At 36.8% G+C, this 16,956-nt stretch overlaps 5 protein-coding genes across 7 annotated transcripts; 4 read left to right on the top strand and 1 right to left on the bottom strand.

Annotated features, from left to right (window-relative positions):
* Nucleotides 1-16: 16 nt before the first annotated feature.
* Nucleotides 17-1,915, top strand: LOC112515537 (uncharacterized protein At3g27210). Its single transcript, XM_025122413.1, has 3 exons — nt 17-276; nt 1,240-1,320; nt 1,401-1,915. The coding sequence occupies exons 1-3, from the start codon at nt 123-125 to the stop codon at nt 1,739-1,741; spliced, it is 576 nt and encodes a 191-aa protein (XP_024978181.1). The 5' UTR covers nt 17-122; the 3' UTR covers nt 1,742-1,915.
* A 2,116-nt stretch (nt 1,916-4,031) lies between these two features.
* Nucleotides 4,032-6,597, top strand: LOC112515815 (triacylglycerol lipase 2). Its single transcript, XM_025122751.1, has 9 exons — nt 4,032-4,327; nt 4,394-4,510; nt 4,991-5,131; nt 5,210-5,320; nt 5,410-5,553; nt 5,660-5,700; nt 5,795-5,874; nt 5,951-6,046; nt 6,126-6,597. Exons 1-9 carry the CDS (start codon nt 4,154-4,156, stop codon nt 6,446-6,448), a joined length of 1,227 nt encoding a protein of 408 aa, XP_024978519.1. The 5' UTR covers nt 4,032-4,153; the 3' UTR covers nt 6,449-6,597.
* Nucleotides 6,598-6,882: 285 nt separating this feature from the next.
* On the top strand, nt 6,883-7,594 carry LOC112515835 (uclacyanin-3). Its single transcript, XM_025122771.1, has 2 exons — nt 6,883-7,089; nt 7,155-7,594. The coding sequence occupies exons 1-2, from the start codon at nt 6,918-6,920 to the stop codon at nt 7,487-7,489; spliced, it is 507 nt and encodes a 168-aa protein (XP_024978539.1). The 5' UTR covers nt 6,883-6,917; the 3' UTR covers nt 7,490-7,594.
* A 510-nt stretch (nt 7,595-8,104) lies between these two features.
* On the bottom strand, nt 8,105-11,726 carry LOC112515312 (chloride channel protein CLC-b-like). Its single transcript, XM_025122051.1, has 6 exons — nt 11,485-11,726; nt 11,201-11,401; nt 10,902-11,079; nt 9,813-10,345; nt 8,574-9,717; nt 8,105-8,423 (listed from the first exon to the last, which is right to left on the bottom strand). The coding sequence occupies exons 1-6, from the start codon at nt 11,670-11,672 to the stop codon at nt 8,316-8,318; spliced, it is 2,352 nt and encodes a 783-aa protein (XP_024977819.1). The 5' UTR covers nt 11,673-11,726; the 3' UTR covers nt 8,105-8,315.
* A 2,252-nt stretch (nt 11,727-13,978) lies between these two features.
* Nucleotides 13,979-16,497, top strand: LOC112515860 (SWI/SNF complex component SNF12 homolog). 3 transcript variants are annotated; one of them, XM_025122807.1, is made up of 3 exons: nt 13,979-14,083; nt 14,289-15,834; nt 16,270-16,497. In XM_025122807.1, the coding sequence occupies exons 2-3, from the start codon at nt 14,309-14,311 to the stop codon at nt 16,334-16,336; spliced, it is 1,593 nt and encodes a 530-aa protein (XP_024978575.1). In that variant the 5' UTR covers nt 13,979-14,083; nt 14,289-14,308; the 3' UTR covers nt 16,337-16,497. The 3 variants fall into 3 exon arrangements, with proteins under 3 accessions (XP_024978575.1, XP_024978576.1, XP_024978577.1); XM_025122808.1 differs by having other exon boundaries at nt 14,221-15,834; XM_025122809.1 differs by having other exon boundaries at nt 13,979-14,134.
* The last annotated feature ends 459 nt before the right edge of the window (nt 16,498-16,956 follow it).

Genomic DNA, 16,956 nt, shown 5'->3' with positions numbered 1-16,956 from the left:
TCTTATCTTAAGCGTAACGCCAAATCACACCATTCATTCATTTCCTTCCTTTTTCTTTATCATACTCTCTCTCTCTCTCTCTCCATTCCTAAAATCCATCATTACTAATTATCAACACACATATGGGTGCTTGTGTTTCTACCCAAAACCAGAACCAGAACCAGAACCAGAATCCAATGAAGCTATTTGGATCTAATCTTCTCTCGCCCACTCAACAAAAACCTCCCATCATCAATGCCAATGCCTCCCATCCACCCCTTTCTTTTCAAGATTTCGGTACTAAATTCTTTCTTCAACTTTCTTTTCATATACTTGATTTATTTTATGGGATTTTAGTTACTTCATCTTCATGGTTGGAATCTATTTTCTGACTTGTGATTTTTATTTCTTCTTCTAATCTCTGTTAATTTTTATTCATTATCTGGTTTTACTAACTTGTTTCACTTGTAGCTTAGTTTGTTATCTAGTTGTGGAGTCGTTTATATTTCAGCTTATTAATTTGGTCAATCCATACTCTATAGTTTTTGGGGTTTTCTAAATTTCCATCCTAATGATGGGAATTATTTTGGGGATAAAGTTGTCATCTTCTTTACTTCATTTGAGAAAGAAGAGTTGTTATTTAGATATGTAGTGTAATTGGTGCTTGTAATGTGGAGTACACATTAATATTGTTGACTCCTTTTGTTTCTTCAAAGTTACTATCTTAATATTCTTCGATCAATGACTTTCATCTCTCTGTCTCTTTTCTTGGGTGTTAAATGGTAAGTTTTAGTTCACAACATTATTAAATTAGGATTGATTGGTAATTATTGTTTCATCCTCAAATTGATCTATTATATATATACATAATATATCGTTAGTACTTATATCATGCTTTGCTGGTTTTATTTATTGTGTTTAAATAATGACTAGCAAACGAAATTCAGAATATGAATTGGTGGAAACTTTTATGGGAAGAATGGCCCACACAATACTTTTGTTATCAACAATGATAGCTAGATACAAGTTATGTTCACCCCCCCCCCCCCCCTTTTCTTGACGTTACCTATGGAAGAAGATACATAAATTCGAGGAAAGAAAGATTTGTTTCATCTAGTTGTAATTTACAGAGCATGCCAATTGCCTTTTGTAGCTTATCATGTTGTTATAAGATAAATACAAAGTAATTGGCTTGAAACACATTGTTTCTTGTATGTGTTATTTGGAATGTTGATGTATGTTTGCTATTTTGTATTGAAGGTAGTAAAGAGGACACATTTTTCGACTCACAAGCATGGTTAGAGTCAGATTGTGATGATGATTTCATGAGCGTAAATGGTGGTAAGATATGTTTTTTTGACAACAATTGATGTTTGTTGATTCTAGTTTAGTGACATGAGTGGTGGTGTTAATTTGTGCAGAATTTACCCCATCAAGAGGTACCACTCCGGTCCATCATAACTTCTCTGTAGGTAACAAGCAACAGCCTCTTGTTTCCCCATATCCAAATACCCCTGAAAAGAAACCAAGACTTTCTGATCTTTTCAAAGAAAGCCTAAGGGCAGACAATTATGATTTAGAAGATGAGAATGAAGATGGTGAGACGAAGTCAAATGTTAGTAACGGTGTGAAGACGAAGAGGGAAAGGTTGGGTTGCTTTCGGAGCTTGGTTCCTAGTCGGAGCTCGTCAACAAATGGAAGGAAGATGATGATGATGAGTCCAAATCTAACAAGCCCAAACCCAAAATCAGTTGTGGAGTGATGAAGCCAAGTTGAATGTCCAAATCCAAATGTATAGTAATTAAGAAATGAATATGCATGTAAAGCTAATTTCAGTTGATAAATTGAAAATGTAAGAGCAAGTATATGTTTTACGTAATTTCCAGTGGAAATATACATATTTGAAGATTTTTGGTCATTGATGTTGAACAATAATAATAATAGACAAGAGAAGAGAGCCCTGTTTTAAGGTATAATTTGTTGATTGCATATGCTCTGGTTGTGAATTTAGAAACCTTATTAAAACACAAAATTCACTTATTTTGTAAGTATATTCATAGGATAAGTACAAAAAATCCAACAAACTATCTCATTTTAAATGATTAAGTCTCTAAATTATTATTTTTAATGATCAAGTTTGGACATTTTTTTTCAATAAATTAAACCATCGAGTTTCTAGAAATTGGTTACTTATATCATTTTAACCCAAAAAAGCTACTTGTAACCGGTTATCTTTTGATTATGCTTTTTTTATTAGATAAAAAAAATAGATCAAAAAGAAGGAGAGCAAACAACGTTATTGATGAGAGACACTTAAAAAAAAGTGAGTTATGAGTTGCTAAAGTATTTAAGGTTTTAAAATAAACATTATACAAAGTCACAAAAAAGAAAATGGTTTAAAGGGTTTTAGATAAACCTTGCTCTATATATACATACATACGGACAATGGCACATACTGCATTGTTTTGTTTTGTAGGATGCAGGAGTCGTTGCTCCTTATCTTGTGTGTGGATATGATATGATGTCTCATCCTGAATTCAATCTAATATCATTTCTAGAATCATCCTATTGCTCTTTGTCTTTGTCTTTTAAATTAAATCAAATCTTTAATATTAATTAATTAATTAATTAATGTGTATGAAAGATAGAAACATTCTGGAGTTTTGCTCAATTCATCTACTATAACTATACAATCAATATACATACATGTATTTTTACACTACCTACCAAAATTATATGAACTCATTTCTTTTTCATTTTCATTTTCATTTTTTATATATAATCCTCATAAATTATAGTTTTTATTGCTTTCAATAATTAGTAAATGAAATGGTTTGGTTTGTAACTAAATTTCCATTATATATTATTTAATTAGAAATAATAATCTTATATTAAAAAAAGGTTATTTTATTATATTTTATATAGTGAGAGATTCCTTGGTTTATTATTGATTAATAATAAGTTATGAGACAATTTTAGGTATAGAGCGGTGTGAGCTTTGTCCTTGGCCCAGGCCAGTAGTAATTCCAAATTCCAAGTGATCCGTGACGTGATGGAGTTTGAGCATCCCACTTCACCCCCCTCACCTATTTTACATTTGTCATAAAACCAATGTTTCTTGCATTCTAACCACAATTTGTCAATCCAATTCCAAAACCCACGTATGGTATGGTATGGTATGGTATGGATAGCCAACCCCAACCATTACCAACACCATGCACTAACCTATCTCTTACATATATACAGAGAATACTGAAATTGAAAACCATCATACATTTCCCTAACTTTTTTTCATTTCTACCTATCTTTTGTTTTGTTGAATTGAAAAATTACCAAACACTCACATTTTTTGTTTTACAAATTCAAACGAAAACAAACAATTAACAGATACAACTTATTTACTTGTTATGATCTAAAAACAACAACACCACTTGCTTTTTCTCAATCTCAAGCTACAAAAAGGAAATCAACAACAATGGATCATGAGTAATGTAATGTAATGAATGTGTTCTATGGCAAGAAAGAACAAATTTCATCCAAAACATTCTTCCTCAATCACTTTTTGTTAAACACAAGAAATAGAAAACGAAATAAACCACATCATCAATCCTTTATGATTAGAATTTTGTATAAATAAATAAATAAAATTACATTTATGATAAATTAAAGCACGTACGTCATCCTACATATATAATATAACTTGCGTGAACATAACATGCTTTCATACTTTACCCCAAAAGATCATGCCCTTCTCACATGATGGATGATACATTATTTCTATGAATGGAACCTTATCTTAACAACCATGTTTGAAAAAAGAACATGTAAGATTTTAAAAGAAAAAGACCATCGATTGAGCATTTCAACTTTAAAAAATCATATTTTCTTTTATAACTATGAATGTCTTAGTCATGTGTTAATTTCATGTCATGGGGTATAAAAATAGTAAATGGAAGAATTATTTAGGATTGGATGATAAAATAGTAGAAAGAAATATTAAGTGGGGTGACCATCTGCCAATTCTGTCACCTCCTTTTTCCCCTGTTTCAGTTGAGGGAGGGAGAGAGAGAGAGAGAGCTCAGCCCCAATTTTCAAGATTTTGTTCACACACTAACATTACCATTTATCACCCTATAAATACTGCTTCTGATCCTTTTTCTGTTATCAAGAAATTATGGGTGTCCGTAAGCTTCTGAGATTCTTATGGGTCATCAGTGTAGTGCTGTTAATTGAAGCATTCTCAGGTTCGGGATCGGTGAGACTGAAAAGCGTCGCAATGAATCCTCCACCGCTGGGAATATGCGCCTCCTCCGTTAGAAAGCATGGTTACAAGTGTGAAGAAGTTGATGTAGGTTTAATCTACAACCAATTACTCCTGCTAATCAATTACTAATTACTCCTGCTAATCATTTAGGTCACGACAGAAGATGGATACATATTGAGTGTTCAACGAATTCCGGTGGGGAGAGGCGGTGCCGTTGGTGGTGGAAGGAAAAGACAGCCGGTGTTGTTACAACATGGAGTTCTTGTGGTATTCTATTTCTATTTCTATTCTTTCAATTCAAATTCTATGTTAAATTATTATCACCATTTATGTGACACTACACTTGTTTAATTTAAATGACAACTTTTATACAAAATGTTGGGTTTAGATTCGTTAAAAGATGTTGATGGGCTCCAAATTTGTACTTGGCCCAATAATTCCCATTGCATTTCAAAATCCTAGGGCTCGTCCGATTTCAAACCAATTATGGGATTGGATTCATCCTGCAAATGCAAACTAAGAGAGTTACAGTTATAAAAAATAATTGGATTTCATTCCATCAATTCCCATAAAAAAAACGCGATTGATTCATCAATTCCAATTCCAATTCCTTTTAAAGCAAGCATGATTGGGTCCAAATTCCTTTTTTTAACTCCTGTTGTCACGTCTATGTATATATTTACAGTTAAGTTTGCTTAAGATGTGTGTATATTCCAAATTTTGTAAGAGTGCAGAATTTGAATGCAGGATGGCATGACATGGCTGTTGAATCCTCCGGAACAATCTCTAGCCTTGATCTTGGCCGATAATGGTTATGATGTGTGGATAGCCAACACCAGAGGAACCTCTTTTAGCCGACGCCACGTCTCTCTAGATCCCGACAGGCCCGTACGTATCATGTTACATATACGATTCCATTCCGTGGTTGTCAATTCTCATGCATCATCAAGTATTAATTAATTGTAGGAATTCTGGGATTGGACATGGGATGAGATCGTGTCTCGTGATCTGCCTGCTGTTATTGCTTTTATCTCCCAACAAACTAGCCAAAAGATCCACTACGTCGGACATTCCCTGGTAACAAATGGAGGTCGTTTTCCTACTATTTTTATCCACTACTAAAGAGCAAGTACACATGTTCATCACGTTGTGATATTATCGTATAGGGAACTTTGATTGCATTGGCATCTCTCTCTGAGGGAAAACAGTTAGACAAGCTGAAATCAGCTGCTTTGTTAAGCCCCATTGCATACTTGAGCCATATGACCACTGCACTCGGTGTTCTTGCTGCCAAAGTCTTTGTTGGTGAGGTACGTACAGCGTTATTCATTTATCAACCACAAACACATCTTATATATATATATGCATCCATCAATCCTCCAACATTCAGCTGAAAACGTTTATATTTCTCTACAGATTACTATAGTATTTGGTCTGGCTGAGTTCAATCCAAAAGGGTAAAATATCTCTATTCGTGCCTTTTTCATTCTTGACGGCAATATACATGAAATGAATGAGTTGATCAACTTGATTGCTGTCTGAAATCTACAGTGAAGATGTGAGCCGTTTCCTCAAAGGCCTTTGTTCAGATCCAAAGGTTGATTGTTATGACTTAATGTCTGCTCTTACAGGTAAATTGTTTTCACAAAATTAGATGGCTATTTCGTACCTTGATTCATTATAACATGCATGATGACTGTTTCAAAGGGAAAAACTGCTGCCTCAACGCCTCAACTGTCGATGTTTTCTTAAGAAACGAGCCTCAGTCTACCTCAACTAAGAACTTGGTTCATTTGGCTCAAAGTAAGTCTGTTTGTCTATATGTCTTCATCTGAATATGACTAAAGCGTATCCTTACTAAAAACTCGATATGTATTTGCAGCTGTTAGAGATGGGGTTTTGGCGAAATATGACTATGGAAATCCTGCTTTCAATATGGAACACTATGGGCAACCAAGGCCTCCAATCTATAACATATCCAACATCCCAAGAAACTTCCCTTTATTTATGAGCTATGGAGGCCAAGACGCTCTCTCGGACCCCAAAGACGTGGCTACTTTGCTTGATGATCTGAAGCTGCATGAAGAAGGGAAGCTAAGCGTGCAGTACATCAAGGACTACGCTCATGCCGATTTTATCATGGGTGTAACCGCAAAAGATGTTGTTTATGACAAAATCATCTCCTTCTTTCGAAGAAACCAATAGATATATATATATATATATGTGTGTGTGTGTGTGTGTGAAAAATGTGCGGCTTTTTGCCATGCCAATCGCTAATCTTTGATTTTTAGCCCCACATCATCAAATCGAACATGTCAAAGAAGTCCATAATAAATATATAATATATCAGAGTCTGTTGCAATGATTAGTTGAGTGTTTAATTTCTTCATAATCAAGTTAAGCGGATTCATTTATGACAAGTTTAAAAGGCAAGCAAGATATATATGATTTAGCTTGGTTCACAATTCATCTAACCCTTTCTTGATTTTACATTGGACCTACCAAATGCCATGAATCAATGTATCTTGAAATTACAATTACACCATCAAAACCACCAACACACCATGCCAATCACAAAGGGCAAAATGGTAAAAGAAGGTTAGGATCAGCGTATGGCATCTGGTTATATATACATACATACCATGTTTCATTGGTTCCATCTAAACAAAGCTAAATGGACAAGAGTGCATCGTATAACATGTTATTCTTCATTGGTATGATGCTAATGTTATCGAAGCAAGGGTTGGCCGAGCAACACGTAGTTGGAGGGAAACAAGGGTGGGATGAATCCACGGATTTTGACTCATGGGCTTCGGGTCAAACATTCAAGGTTGGCGATACTCTAGGTAAGCAGAAACATCTTAGTTTGATGAAATGTTCATTTAAAATGTTTAATCTTTGTATTGTATAGTGTTCAAATACAGTCCAATGCATAGTGTTGCGGAACTTGGCAGCGAGAGCAAATACAACAAGTGCGACATGGGAGCGGCTACAAATTCTATGAGCGATGGCAACAGTGTGGTGAAGTTAACGAAGGCGGGTACTAGATACTTTGCTTGTGGTACAGCCGGACATTGTGATCAGGGCATGAAGGTGAAGATCACTACGGTGTCGGCTTCTGGTTCACCATCGTCATCATCAAATGCCACACCGACTTCGAATTCGAGTGGGACATACGTTGCAGGATGGTTTGTTTTGGGAGGTCTAGTTTTGGTGGTGAGGTCTTTGATGCACGTCTCGTATTAAAGAGAGATGATCATCAAAATCTAGTTTGTTTTTGCAACTTAAGTTTGAGTACCCTTTTTCATGTGTTTGTTTGTTTGTTTGTTTTAATTAATTAGCTCTCTTCAATTCCCAATTGAAACATTATATATATATATATATATATATATAATAATCGAATTAATCATTTTATTCAACTTATAGATAATTTGATATATTTAAATGTAACAACTCTATATTTATAAATCATGACAACAATTAACCATCCTTGCAAATAAATAATTTCACCAAGAGTTGGATATTTTAATTTCCAAGAAAAAGAGAATTCTAATACATTGAGAGAGAGATTTTGTCTTTAGGCCAAATAAATAATATTGGTTTTGATATAAATGTGGAATTTAAACTTTTAACATCTTAATGACAAAAAAGACCAAAATATATGGGAATTGGAAGTCAAAATTAAATTAACTATATATAAAACTAATTAATTAAAGTAAGTAAAGAAATGAAAGGGGTGCAGTAAATACATGATGGTGGAATTAAGGATTTGGCACATGAATATGATCACCATTCCAAATAGCAATGGTCTCTCTTTCGGATGAATCTGAGCTGGGGGTTCATTGGTTGAATCCTTAATTGATGTTACAAAATTAAATAACCGCCTTTATAATTTATGTATCAAAATGCAATCTTTTAATCCAGACGTCGTCTTACATTATTGTCTTAATCATCCATCTTCTTTAAATTTCATAAAAGAATTTCAAAAATGGAAATAATAGAGTACGTACATGGAGATTTCAATTCATTTGCCATTGCCATTGCCATTGCCATTTGCCTTTTGCATGGAGATTCAGCGTCCCTTTTTACTTGCATGGGATCTTTCCAGATGAGGAAATGCACTCAAAATGTTATGGGCTCTCAAGTCCTGCCTCGTCAAGATTCCAACCACCGGCGGCACCTGCAAGGAGGAGCATATATATATATATATATATATAGATATCAATCCTATGGTCTAAAAACATGTACACCATCATTATTATTTATTATTTAATACGAAACTGGTCTCAGTTTTGGCATTTGTACATGTTTTGAGGGTTTGAAAACTTACTGTAGGGCCATGGTACTTTGGTAAGATGAGCATGTGGCGGAGTCCCACCTGCCTGAATTGCACCAAAGCCTTGGCAACAGACATGGTCTCCACCACTGTATACGGAGTGGTGTTGGTAAGTGGATGCAAATCCACATACATTTCCATTTCTTCTTTTGTGACCGCCACATCCTCAATCGTTCCCCACCTTTCCGCCACATCAACCCACGTAAATTTTTCTCGAACTTCCCACTCCTCTGTTCTCCTCCTCTCTTGCAGGAACCATTTCTTCTTTAGCACTAGTAAAAGGTGAGCTCTTAAAACAAGTCCATGCACTTCACTTACCTGACCCACTGCCGGCACCACTTGATTGTCTACAACAGCAAAAGCATTGTGGCTCGTGTTTCTCAAAACATCCACTATGTTGCTCACTTTCTCAATTCCACAGAGGGTGACTACTGGAGGCTTCACGTCCGCTAGTTCACCAACAGTTATATTTCTCATCCATGGCTCAGGGTGGGCTTCCAAGAAAGGTAACCCTTTAAGATCTAATATGATCTCATAGATGCTTGGATTGAAGCAGTCCCCAACACTTTTGGATATTAGAAGGACTAACATTGTTATGGGGAGCAAAAGAAGATTGTTGGTTAACTCAAGAAATATTACACAAAGGGAAACTGTCATCCTCATTGAGCCTGCCATCAAGGAAGCCGCACCTAAAACAGCATATAGACCTTGGTCAATGGTTGTATAGGGCCCCATTGCCATACCAAGCAACCGGCCGTAAGCTGAGCCTATGAGGATGATAGGGAGGAAGAGACCGGAGGGAACTGCAATGCCGAACGTGAAGAGTCCCAATATGCAATAAAGTAGAAAGAAAATGACTAGGGAAAATACGCGGTATTCACTGGGAGTGTTGGTGGAGAAGATGTTGCGTACAGCATCATCATTGGTAGTAAGGAGGAGCGTCGCTAGGTCGTTGTAGTGTCCTTTCGGGCAGTTAAACTGTTTGAAGTTCCCCATCCTTCCTGTAGATGGACACTCGGAATCTACAAGAGATGGATCGCACGGAGTGCAGCTGGCGAGGAATGGGAGTCCATATAAGCATGCAGAGGTGAAGAGTGAGACAGCGAGACTGAGCATAATTTTGGCGAATTTCCCTTTGCTGCGAGATTAAATGACAGTTTTAGGAAGGTGTATGCGTTTCAATAATTAGTGCACAAATTTGGCTATCATGAACTGAAAGTTATAAAGGCTTACTCATTAATGAGATTGTAGAGACGAAGGACCTTGTGAAGGAGGTGGTTGTAAAGGCTTCCTAAAACTCCTCCGATGATTCCAATTACGGTGACAGGGATGAGATCAACAACATGGTACCTCACTGAAACGCCACTGACGTCAAACATGATTAGCCCACCTTGTCCAAAGAGTCCGCAGTCTCCGGCTTTGCAGTACTCCATGAAAGCTCTAAGCACAACCACCACAACTGCTGTGCTGAAAAAAGTTCTCCAGAGAAGAGCACTTCTCCACCATGTTGCAACCTCCTCAAGTGCAAACAAGACACCTCCCACAGGAGACCGAAAAGCAGCACATACCCCTGAGGAGGCTCCACAAGTGATGATATCTCGTCGATCACGATCATTGTTGAAGTAACGGATGCAGCGCCATCTGATCCGGTAATTGTCGGGTCCACCTTGACCTAGTAATGAAGCAATGCAGGCGCCAATGTGAACCAAAGGCCCTTCTTTCCCTAGGTCCAGGCCTGCTGCTACAGCTCCTATGCTTCCAATTATCTGTAATTTCAAGATTCAGATGTTTTTAAGGTATGAGATGATCCTCTTTTTCCTTTCCAGTACTCCATTTACACTTACAGTGCCCCAACAATTGCAATCAACATGAAATGAAATTTTAGAATGCCTGAATTACAGTATGGTCCAATTTCTTGACATTATTAACTGACATGTAGCCTACTATAATCAAGCTGGAAAAGGAAACTTTCGAATTGAAGCTACAATACCATGGCATATTTACAATTCCAGCCAAAGTAGAAGTATATCTTGATATGAAAACACTAATGTCAACCAATTGAATTTGCTACTAGGGGTGGATCTTGAATATCATCATTATAATAGTCAATCCAAATAAAATCGGAAAGAAATATTATCAACCCTGTGATGATGTTGCCCTGTACCATTCCTGGTCATTCTTAACTGAACTTGGATAGAAGTACATTGTGTACAAGATGGACAATATGATTGTTCTTTTTCATTCTGGAATTAGGATCAACTTTAATGGTTCTACCCTGTTCATAGTAGCACACGAATTATTCTTGTGGAATGTTATGCGCACCTTAACAAACATCGGCATGGCTCCATACATGTTGGGCGTGTCTACCCCATTCAGGTAAGCTTTAATTTCAGGAATGCCAGGCCCAGCTGCAGTAGGTGCTAAAAACACAACAAGAAGAGTTGCACCCAGTGTCAACATGAAATTGACACCGGTCATGAAGAAGAACCCCATCATGTACCTGTATCCATCATGATCATGCATAAGGATACTGTTGAAATGAATTAATTCTACAAAGGATCGGATGATAATTTCTATTAAAGATATAATCCGGAGATAGAGTGAAAAGATAATGAAAAGACCTCTTTTTCTCTATGTAGTGGACTACAGCCAGTAGTTTGTATCCTGCAATGTTCTCAACTGCAAGATTGATGAGAGTGGCTACAACACCCGTTAAAAGCCCAACCAGGAAGGCTAATAGCCATTTCAGGAATATATACTGCAACACCTGTGTTTGTGATCTGCTTCTCCAGTCATGCTTGAAGAGATCATTCTCATTGATTCTGGCATTTACAAAAGATGAATAGAATAGGTTTGTTTCATAAACTTATTATAATCTGTGATGAAAGAGGCTGCTTGAACTTACTCGTAATCCAAGCTTTCGATGTAGGAAACTTTGGTGCCAACGAGCGCTAGTGGACTTGAAGAAAGGGTTAGATTTCTCTTGAGGAGGGGTCGATGGAGAGAATTGCTCTCTGGGTCTCTTTCTTGTTGATTTGTCTGTTGTTCCATGTTGCAGGTAGTCTCTGCCAATTGGTCTGAATCTTTCTCCATTTTGATCAGATGCAGTTGCAGAGATGTAGAACAGCTTGGAAGTTTGAATTCTGGCAGTACTGGTCCTCTCTCTCTCTCTCTCTCTCGCTGTGGTATTTATAGTTTGATTGAGATTTAAATCATGCATATAGTGCGTGCATCATGTGTTGTGACTTTATCGGGTAGGTTAGCTTGCACCATTCTTTTCTTTCAGATCTTGGATAAGAGCAGGGTAAGTGTGACTATAAAAAAAAAAGTGGGGTCGAGACGTATACACTAGTTGATAAACGATTTGTATCAGCATTTTGGACATATATATAAAGCAAAGTCGGGTTTTATATTAGTAGAGAGCAGTTGTAGGACATTGGCATTGGTGATATCATGATGTATTCTATGAATGCTTTTACTTGAATATATTTTAAGATTGAAAAAGAAAGCACCCATTTGTTCCTAAAGTCATGGAACAGTGGTGATTAAGACATGCAAGCCTCTTGTTAAGCTACAGACTTGGTCTTTTGAGTTGGTGGAGTTAGATTATTTGTTGGAAATGGTTTTTGAGTCCGAAAGTAATGTTAAATGTTGTTGTTGAAGATTTGGCCATTGATCCTTTATTAATTCTAGTGATTAGCATTAGCACAGTGGTTGGGTAAGATTTGTAATATGATATGATATTGGGAAAAGAAATATGAAGAAGATAAGTTGAGGAATGGGTGAAAAAGAGATATATAGATATATATATATATAGAGAGAGAGAGAGAGGAGAAGATAAAGATTATATAGACTAGTGTGATTAATGTTTGAAGATTATGTATTATGTGGTAGATTGGAGATGTGGAGTGATCGGATGGCTGGAAGAAAAACGGCTTTTGGGGTAAGCAAAAGGTGAGTTTGGATTCAGAAGAACATGTGTGCTGCTGTTGGTCCACGTGGCCTCCAAAACCTTTATTATTAATCTATATGACTATCTGTCTGTGAACCAAATGGTTGTGTGTTTGAAACATGAATTGGTAAATGTGGTGGTGATAATACTAATAATGATAATGATAATGATAGTGATATGGATATTAATTAATCAATTAATTGAAAGAGGAAAGGATGTGATGCTGCATAGCATACAACAACTAACAGAACCCTCTTTCTCTTTCTTTTCTCTTCTACCACTCCCTCACTCTCACTTCAATAATTTTCTTTAAGTAATAAAGAAACAAACAAAAATAATCATTCAACTGCTCCCTAAACTTGTATGCAAAAATAATTGTGTACATATACATATACATACATGTTTAAAGGAAGATTATGAGCATATGCTAATATCAAATTTAGATTCTAAGATTTGTTTGTTTAATATTAATAATTTCACCATCAAAAAAAAAAAAACAAATTCTATCATTCATTTATACCAAATAATTAATGGATTGTCTTTGTCTTTGTCTTGTCTTAATGCACCCAAACCCAATTATCAACTACCAAAAAGAAAAGGATTGTTCATATGTGCCTCTCAATCATCCATAATCTTATTAATTATCATTGCAAATCTTCCAATTTAATACCAGTTTTATTTATTTTTTAATTATTTCATATATATGGTAAATGGTAAATGGTAAATGGTAAGGCAGGTATTGTGTTTATGGAGGAGTATGTTTGCATAAATGAATGGAGATGATGGGAAGGGAGGGGAGGGGAGGGGAGGGGCTTGTTATTGTTTTTATGGTGTGAAATATGTTAATTGCAAGTAGGCCACTTGAATCAAATCACATGATGACATTCTTTTTATATATAACGGGAATGGGAAGATGATTCATCATCATCATAGTATTATTATTATTTTTGTTTAAACTTGATTCACATGCACATTTGTTTTATGCTGATTACAGTTTTCTATTACTATTAGTTAGTTAGTGTGTGTGTGTGTGTCATCAAAATGGAAAGAATAAAAGCCATGTGTTTATGGTTTATCTTCCAAAAATATTTACTATAATCATTACCCATCTCCAAATATCTAAATTCTTCAATTAACAAAACTTATGGTAACAAATAAATAACCATTACCTACCTAATTTATCATGAAATTTTCTTTATTACTAAATCATCAACTTGTGTATACATCAATCAATCGCTTAATTCCTATTCCCATCTTAATATAAAAAGAAATGTTTGTAATTTTCATATGATGGGCCTGTAGTTGTTGGCCCAAGCTTTCATGGTTTATTTGGTCCGGTCCAGTCCATACTTGTTTTTCCTTTCTCTGCTCTTCTCTTCTCTTCTCGTCTCTTCTCTTCTCTTCTCTCTTACAAATTTCTAATACTCTTTGTCTGTCTGGACTCTGGACTCTGGAATCTGTATTCTGGAACAAGTGGAAACCGGAAAGCAAGAGCAAAAGGGGAGATCCAAAACGCAACTCCTACCTTCCAATTCAATCTTCCAGTTCAAGGGTAGGCTTCGTCTTCTATTCATCGTTTCTGCTTTTATTAACCTTTTACAGGGTAATACCTTTCCATAACTAATTCTCTATCCTTCTACTTTGATTTTCCTTTTCCATATTCCAATTTTTATCTTGTGAACTCCTTAGGCCATTATTCCATCTTTCACTTTTCCAATTTGGGTTTTTTGAGCTGTTTCTGCATCTGTATGAATTAGGGTTTTATACCAAGCCACTCATGTCTGTCAATAACAACAATTCCCAAAAGAACCCTGCTGCCTTTGGAAATTCCTTCCCCCCCAACCCTACTCCCCACCTCCAGTCACACTCCCAACCCTCTGCTTCTCCCTTTGCCACTCAGTTTCAGCTCTCCCAGTATGCTGCTGCCCATGCCCATGCCCAGGCCATAGCTCAAGCTCAGTCCAAAGCTCAGGCTCAAGCCATGGCCAACCACGTCCAATTCCAAGCCCAGCTCCAGGCACAAGGAATGTCTCTTAATCAATCACATGCACCTTTCTCTGCCAATTCCCCCTCTTTTCCCAATTCCACCATCAAACGTTTGCCTCAAAAGCCTCTTGGAAGACCGCCTGGCATGTCCAGTGCAAATACCATCTCTCCCATGAGGATGATGGAACTTACACCAGCCGCACGTAATAAAAAGAAGCAGAAGCTCCCAGAGAAGCACTTGCTTGAGAGAGTCGCAGCAATTCTGCCACAGTCTGCTCTTTACACACAACTCCTTGAGTTCGAGTCACGTGTCGATGCTGCTTTGGCAAGAAAGAAGATAGACATCCAAGAAGCAATTAAGAATCCTCCTTGCATTCAGAAGACGCTTAGAATATATGTGTTCAACACTTTTGTGAATCAAACTCGTACAACTCCCATGAAGCCCAACGATGACCCACCTACTTGGACCATGAAAATAATAGGCCGAATCTTGGAAGAGGGGATGGATCCTGATCAGGTAGGGATGATGCCGGCCCCAAGCCCCATGTACCCCAAATTTTCGTCTTTCTTCAAGAGAGTCACCATTTCGTTGGACCAGAGATTATATCCTGATAATCATATGATTTTGTGGGATGGTGCTAGAACACCGACACCTCAACAAGGGTTTGAAGTGAAAAGGAAAGGGGACAAAGAATTTACTGCCAACATACGGTTGGAAATGAATTATATGCCTGAGAAATACAAGCTTTCTTTAGCTCTAATGGAAGTCCTTGGAATTGAGGTCGATACTCGCTCGAGAATTATTGCTGCAATATGGCATTATGTCAAGGCTAGGAAGTTGCAGAATGCAGACGACCCTTCCTATTTTATCTGCGATCCAGCGCTTCGAAAAGTATTTGGGGAGGATAGGATGAAATTCACCATGGTCTCACAGAAGATTTCACATCATTTATCTCCACCACAGCCTATCCATTTGGAGCACAGGATCAAGCTCTCGGGGAATAGTCCAGCTGGAAATGCATGTTACGATGTGTTGGTGGATGTCCCTTTTCCAGTACAAAGGGAATTGAATGCTTTACTGGCCACCACTGAGAAAACCAAAGAGATTGAAGCCTGTGATGAAGCAATATTTAGTTCAATACGGAAGATCAATGAACATCGTAAAAGACGGGCTTTCTTTCTTGGATTTAGTCAGTCACCTGTCGAGTTTATCGATGCTTTGATTGAATCTCAAGGAAAGGATCTGAAGCTTATGGCAGGGGTAGCAAGCCGTAACGCTGAAAAAGAGCATCGGGCTGAATTTTATAATCAACCCTGGTACGTGCACCATTGTTTTCTGCTTTCATGTTTGTTGGTTTTCTAGGGGATTTCTTTTCGTAATGTCAAACTAGCTCAGTCCATGTATACGTGCGATGGATGTTTACTGAATCATCATGACACATTTTATATTGTTTGCAAGATGAATCATCTTGTTTATGTGCTTTACGGCATGTTTTTAGGTTTGACGTTCATGGCCAGGGTACTGAAAGTTTGGTAATCTTGAACTTAGTCACATTGGTACTACCTCATATCAACTGCAATATTTGTTGGTGCTTGTATGTTTTGAATGGTGGTGTTAGAAGTCCAATATTCCTTTCCTAGTTACAGTTGACATGCTTGCATTCCTACATGAGTCGTTTGTTGAGCAATCAAAAGTTTAGATGTATTTACTGTGGAAGCTTGATACAGTTATGTTTTTTGGTGGATGTATAGGGTTGAAGATGCGGTTATTCGTTACCTGAATCGGAAGCCAGCAACAGTTATCCATGGAAGCACATAAACATTTGGCAGTGATTAGATATGATGTTGAATTGGATGAGAGGAGAGGGGTATAATGTTATTGGTGATGTTTAGGTTTAATTGTATCCTATGGTTTGTTGTTGTTGTTGTTGTTGTTGTTAGCAGCATAACTTAACCCATAAATATAATATGAAGTTATTGTATCCTTTATTTGTGGATTGATGTTGCCTGCCAATAATCTATGAAACCGAAATTAAAGAGAAAAGATGCTCAATTTTGGTGTTTGTTTGGAATTGGATGACATAATTTGCATCTACCGTGAATGATCAATTTGTCTTTCTATATATATAGTTTCTATCTCATGGTTGTCTCCTCTTATTATTAATATTATAATTATAGAGAGAGAGAAAAACAACACAACTCTGTAGCTTCAACTCCCTTACATTTGGTTTTGCAAGATGGTTTTAAGCTATATATCTATACTACCTTATTAAACAAATTTGATCAAAATCTTTAAGTCTTTAACTTTTGAAATACCGAAAATACCCTTAATCCTCCTTTACACGCCTCCCTTCCCTTCCCCCAATATGTCTCTTCGATTTACAAGGCTCTCCTCCCCCAAGAACACTCCTCCCTTATCAGCTCCCGAGACGACGCTTC

The sequence above is a fragment of the Cynara cardunculus genome (genome assembly GCF_001531365.2).
Source record: "Cynara cardunculus var. scolymus isolate 2C chromosome LG 7, CcrdV1, whole genome shotgun sequence".
NCBI classification, from domain to species: Eukaryota; Viridiplantae; Streptophyta; class Magnoliopsida; order Asterales; family Asteraceae; genus Cynara; species Cynara cardunculus.
Note: the sequence above shows the minus strand (reverse complement) of the source record. Positions and strands in the feature narration are given on the sequence as shown.

Coding starts and splice junctions, on each gene's coding strand:
- LOC112515312 (XM_025122051.1), bottom strand. CDS start 11,672: ATGGAGAAAGATTCAGACCAATTGGCAGAGACTACCTGCAACATGGAA. Junction 9,718..9,812: donor CTCTACAATCTCATTAATGA/GTAAGCCTTTAT, acceptor TTAATCTCGCAG/CAAAGGGAAATTCGCCAAAA. Junction 8,424..8,573: donor CAAAGTACCATGGCCCTACA/GTAAGTTTTCAA, acceptor TCCTCCTTGCAG/GTGCCGCCGGTGGTTGGAAT.
- LOC112515835 (XM_025122771.1), top strand. CDS start 6,918: ATGGACAAGAGTGCATCGTATAACATGTTATTCTTCATTGGTATGATG. Junction 7,090..7,154: donor CAAGGTTGGCGATACTCTAG/GTAAGCAGAAAC, acceptor TGTATTGTATAG/TGTTCAAATACAGTCCAATG.
- LOC112515815 (XM_025122751.1), top strand. CDS start 4,154: ATGGGTGTCCGTAAGCTTCTGAGATTCTTATGGGTCATCAGTGTAGTG. Junction 5,701..5,794: donor GCTGAGTTCAATCCAAAAGG/GTAAAATATCTC, acceptor TGAAATCTACAG/TGAAGATGTGAGCCGTTTCC. Junction 5,875..5,950: donor CTTAATGTCTGCTCTTACAG/GTAAATTGTTTT, acceptor ACTGTTTCAAAG/GGAAAAACTGCTGCCTCAAC.
- LOC112515537 (XM_025122413.1), top strand. CDS start 123: ATGGGTGCTTGTGTTTCTACCCAAAACCAGAACCAGAACCAGAACCAG. Junction 277..1,239: donor CCTTTCTTTTCAAGATTTCG/GTACTAAATTCT, acceptor TTTGTATTGAAG/GTAGTAAAGAGGACACATTT. Junction 1,321..1,400: donor TTTCATGAGCGTAAATGGTG/GTAAGATATGTT, acceptor TAATTTGTGCAG/AATTTACCCCATCAAGAGGT.
- LOC112515860 (XM_025122807.1), top strand. CDS start 14,309: ATGTCTGTCAATAACAACAATTCCCAAAAGAACCCTGCTGCCTTTGGA. Junction 15,835..16,269: donor GAATTTTATAATCAACCCTG/GTACGTGCACCA, acceptor GTGGATGTATAG/GGTTGAAGATGCGGTTATTC.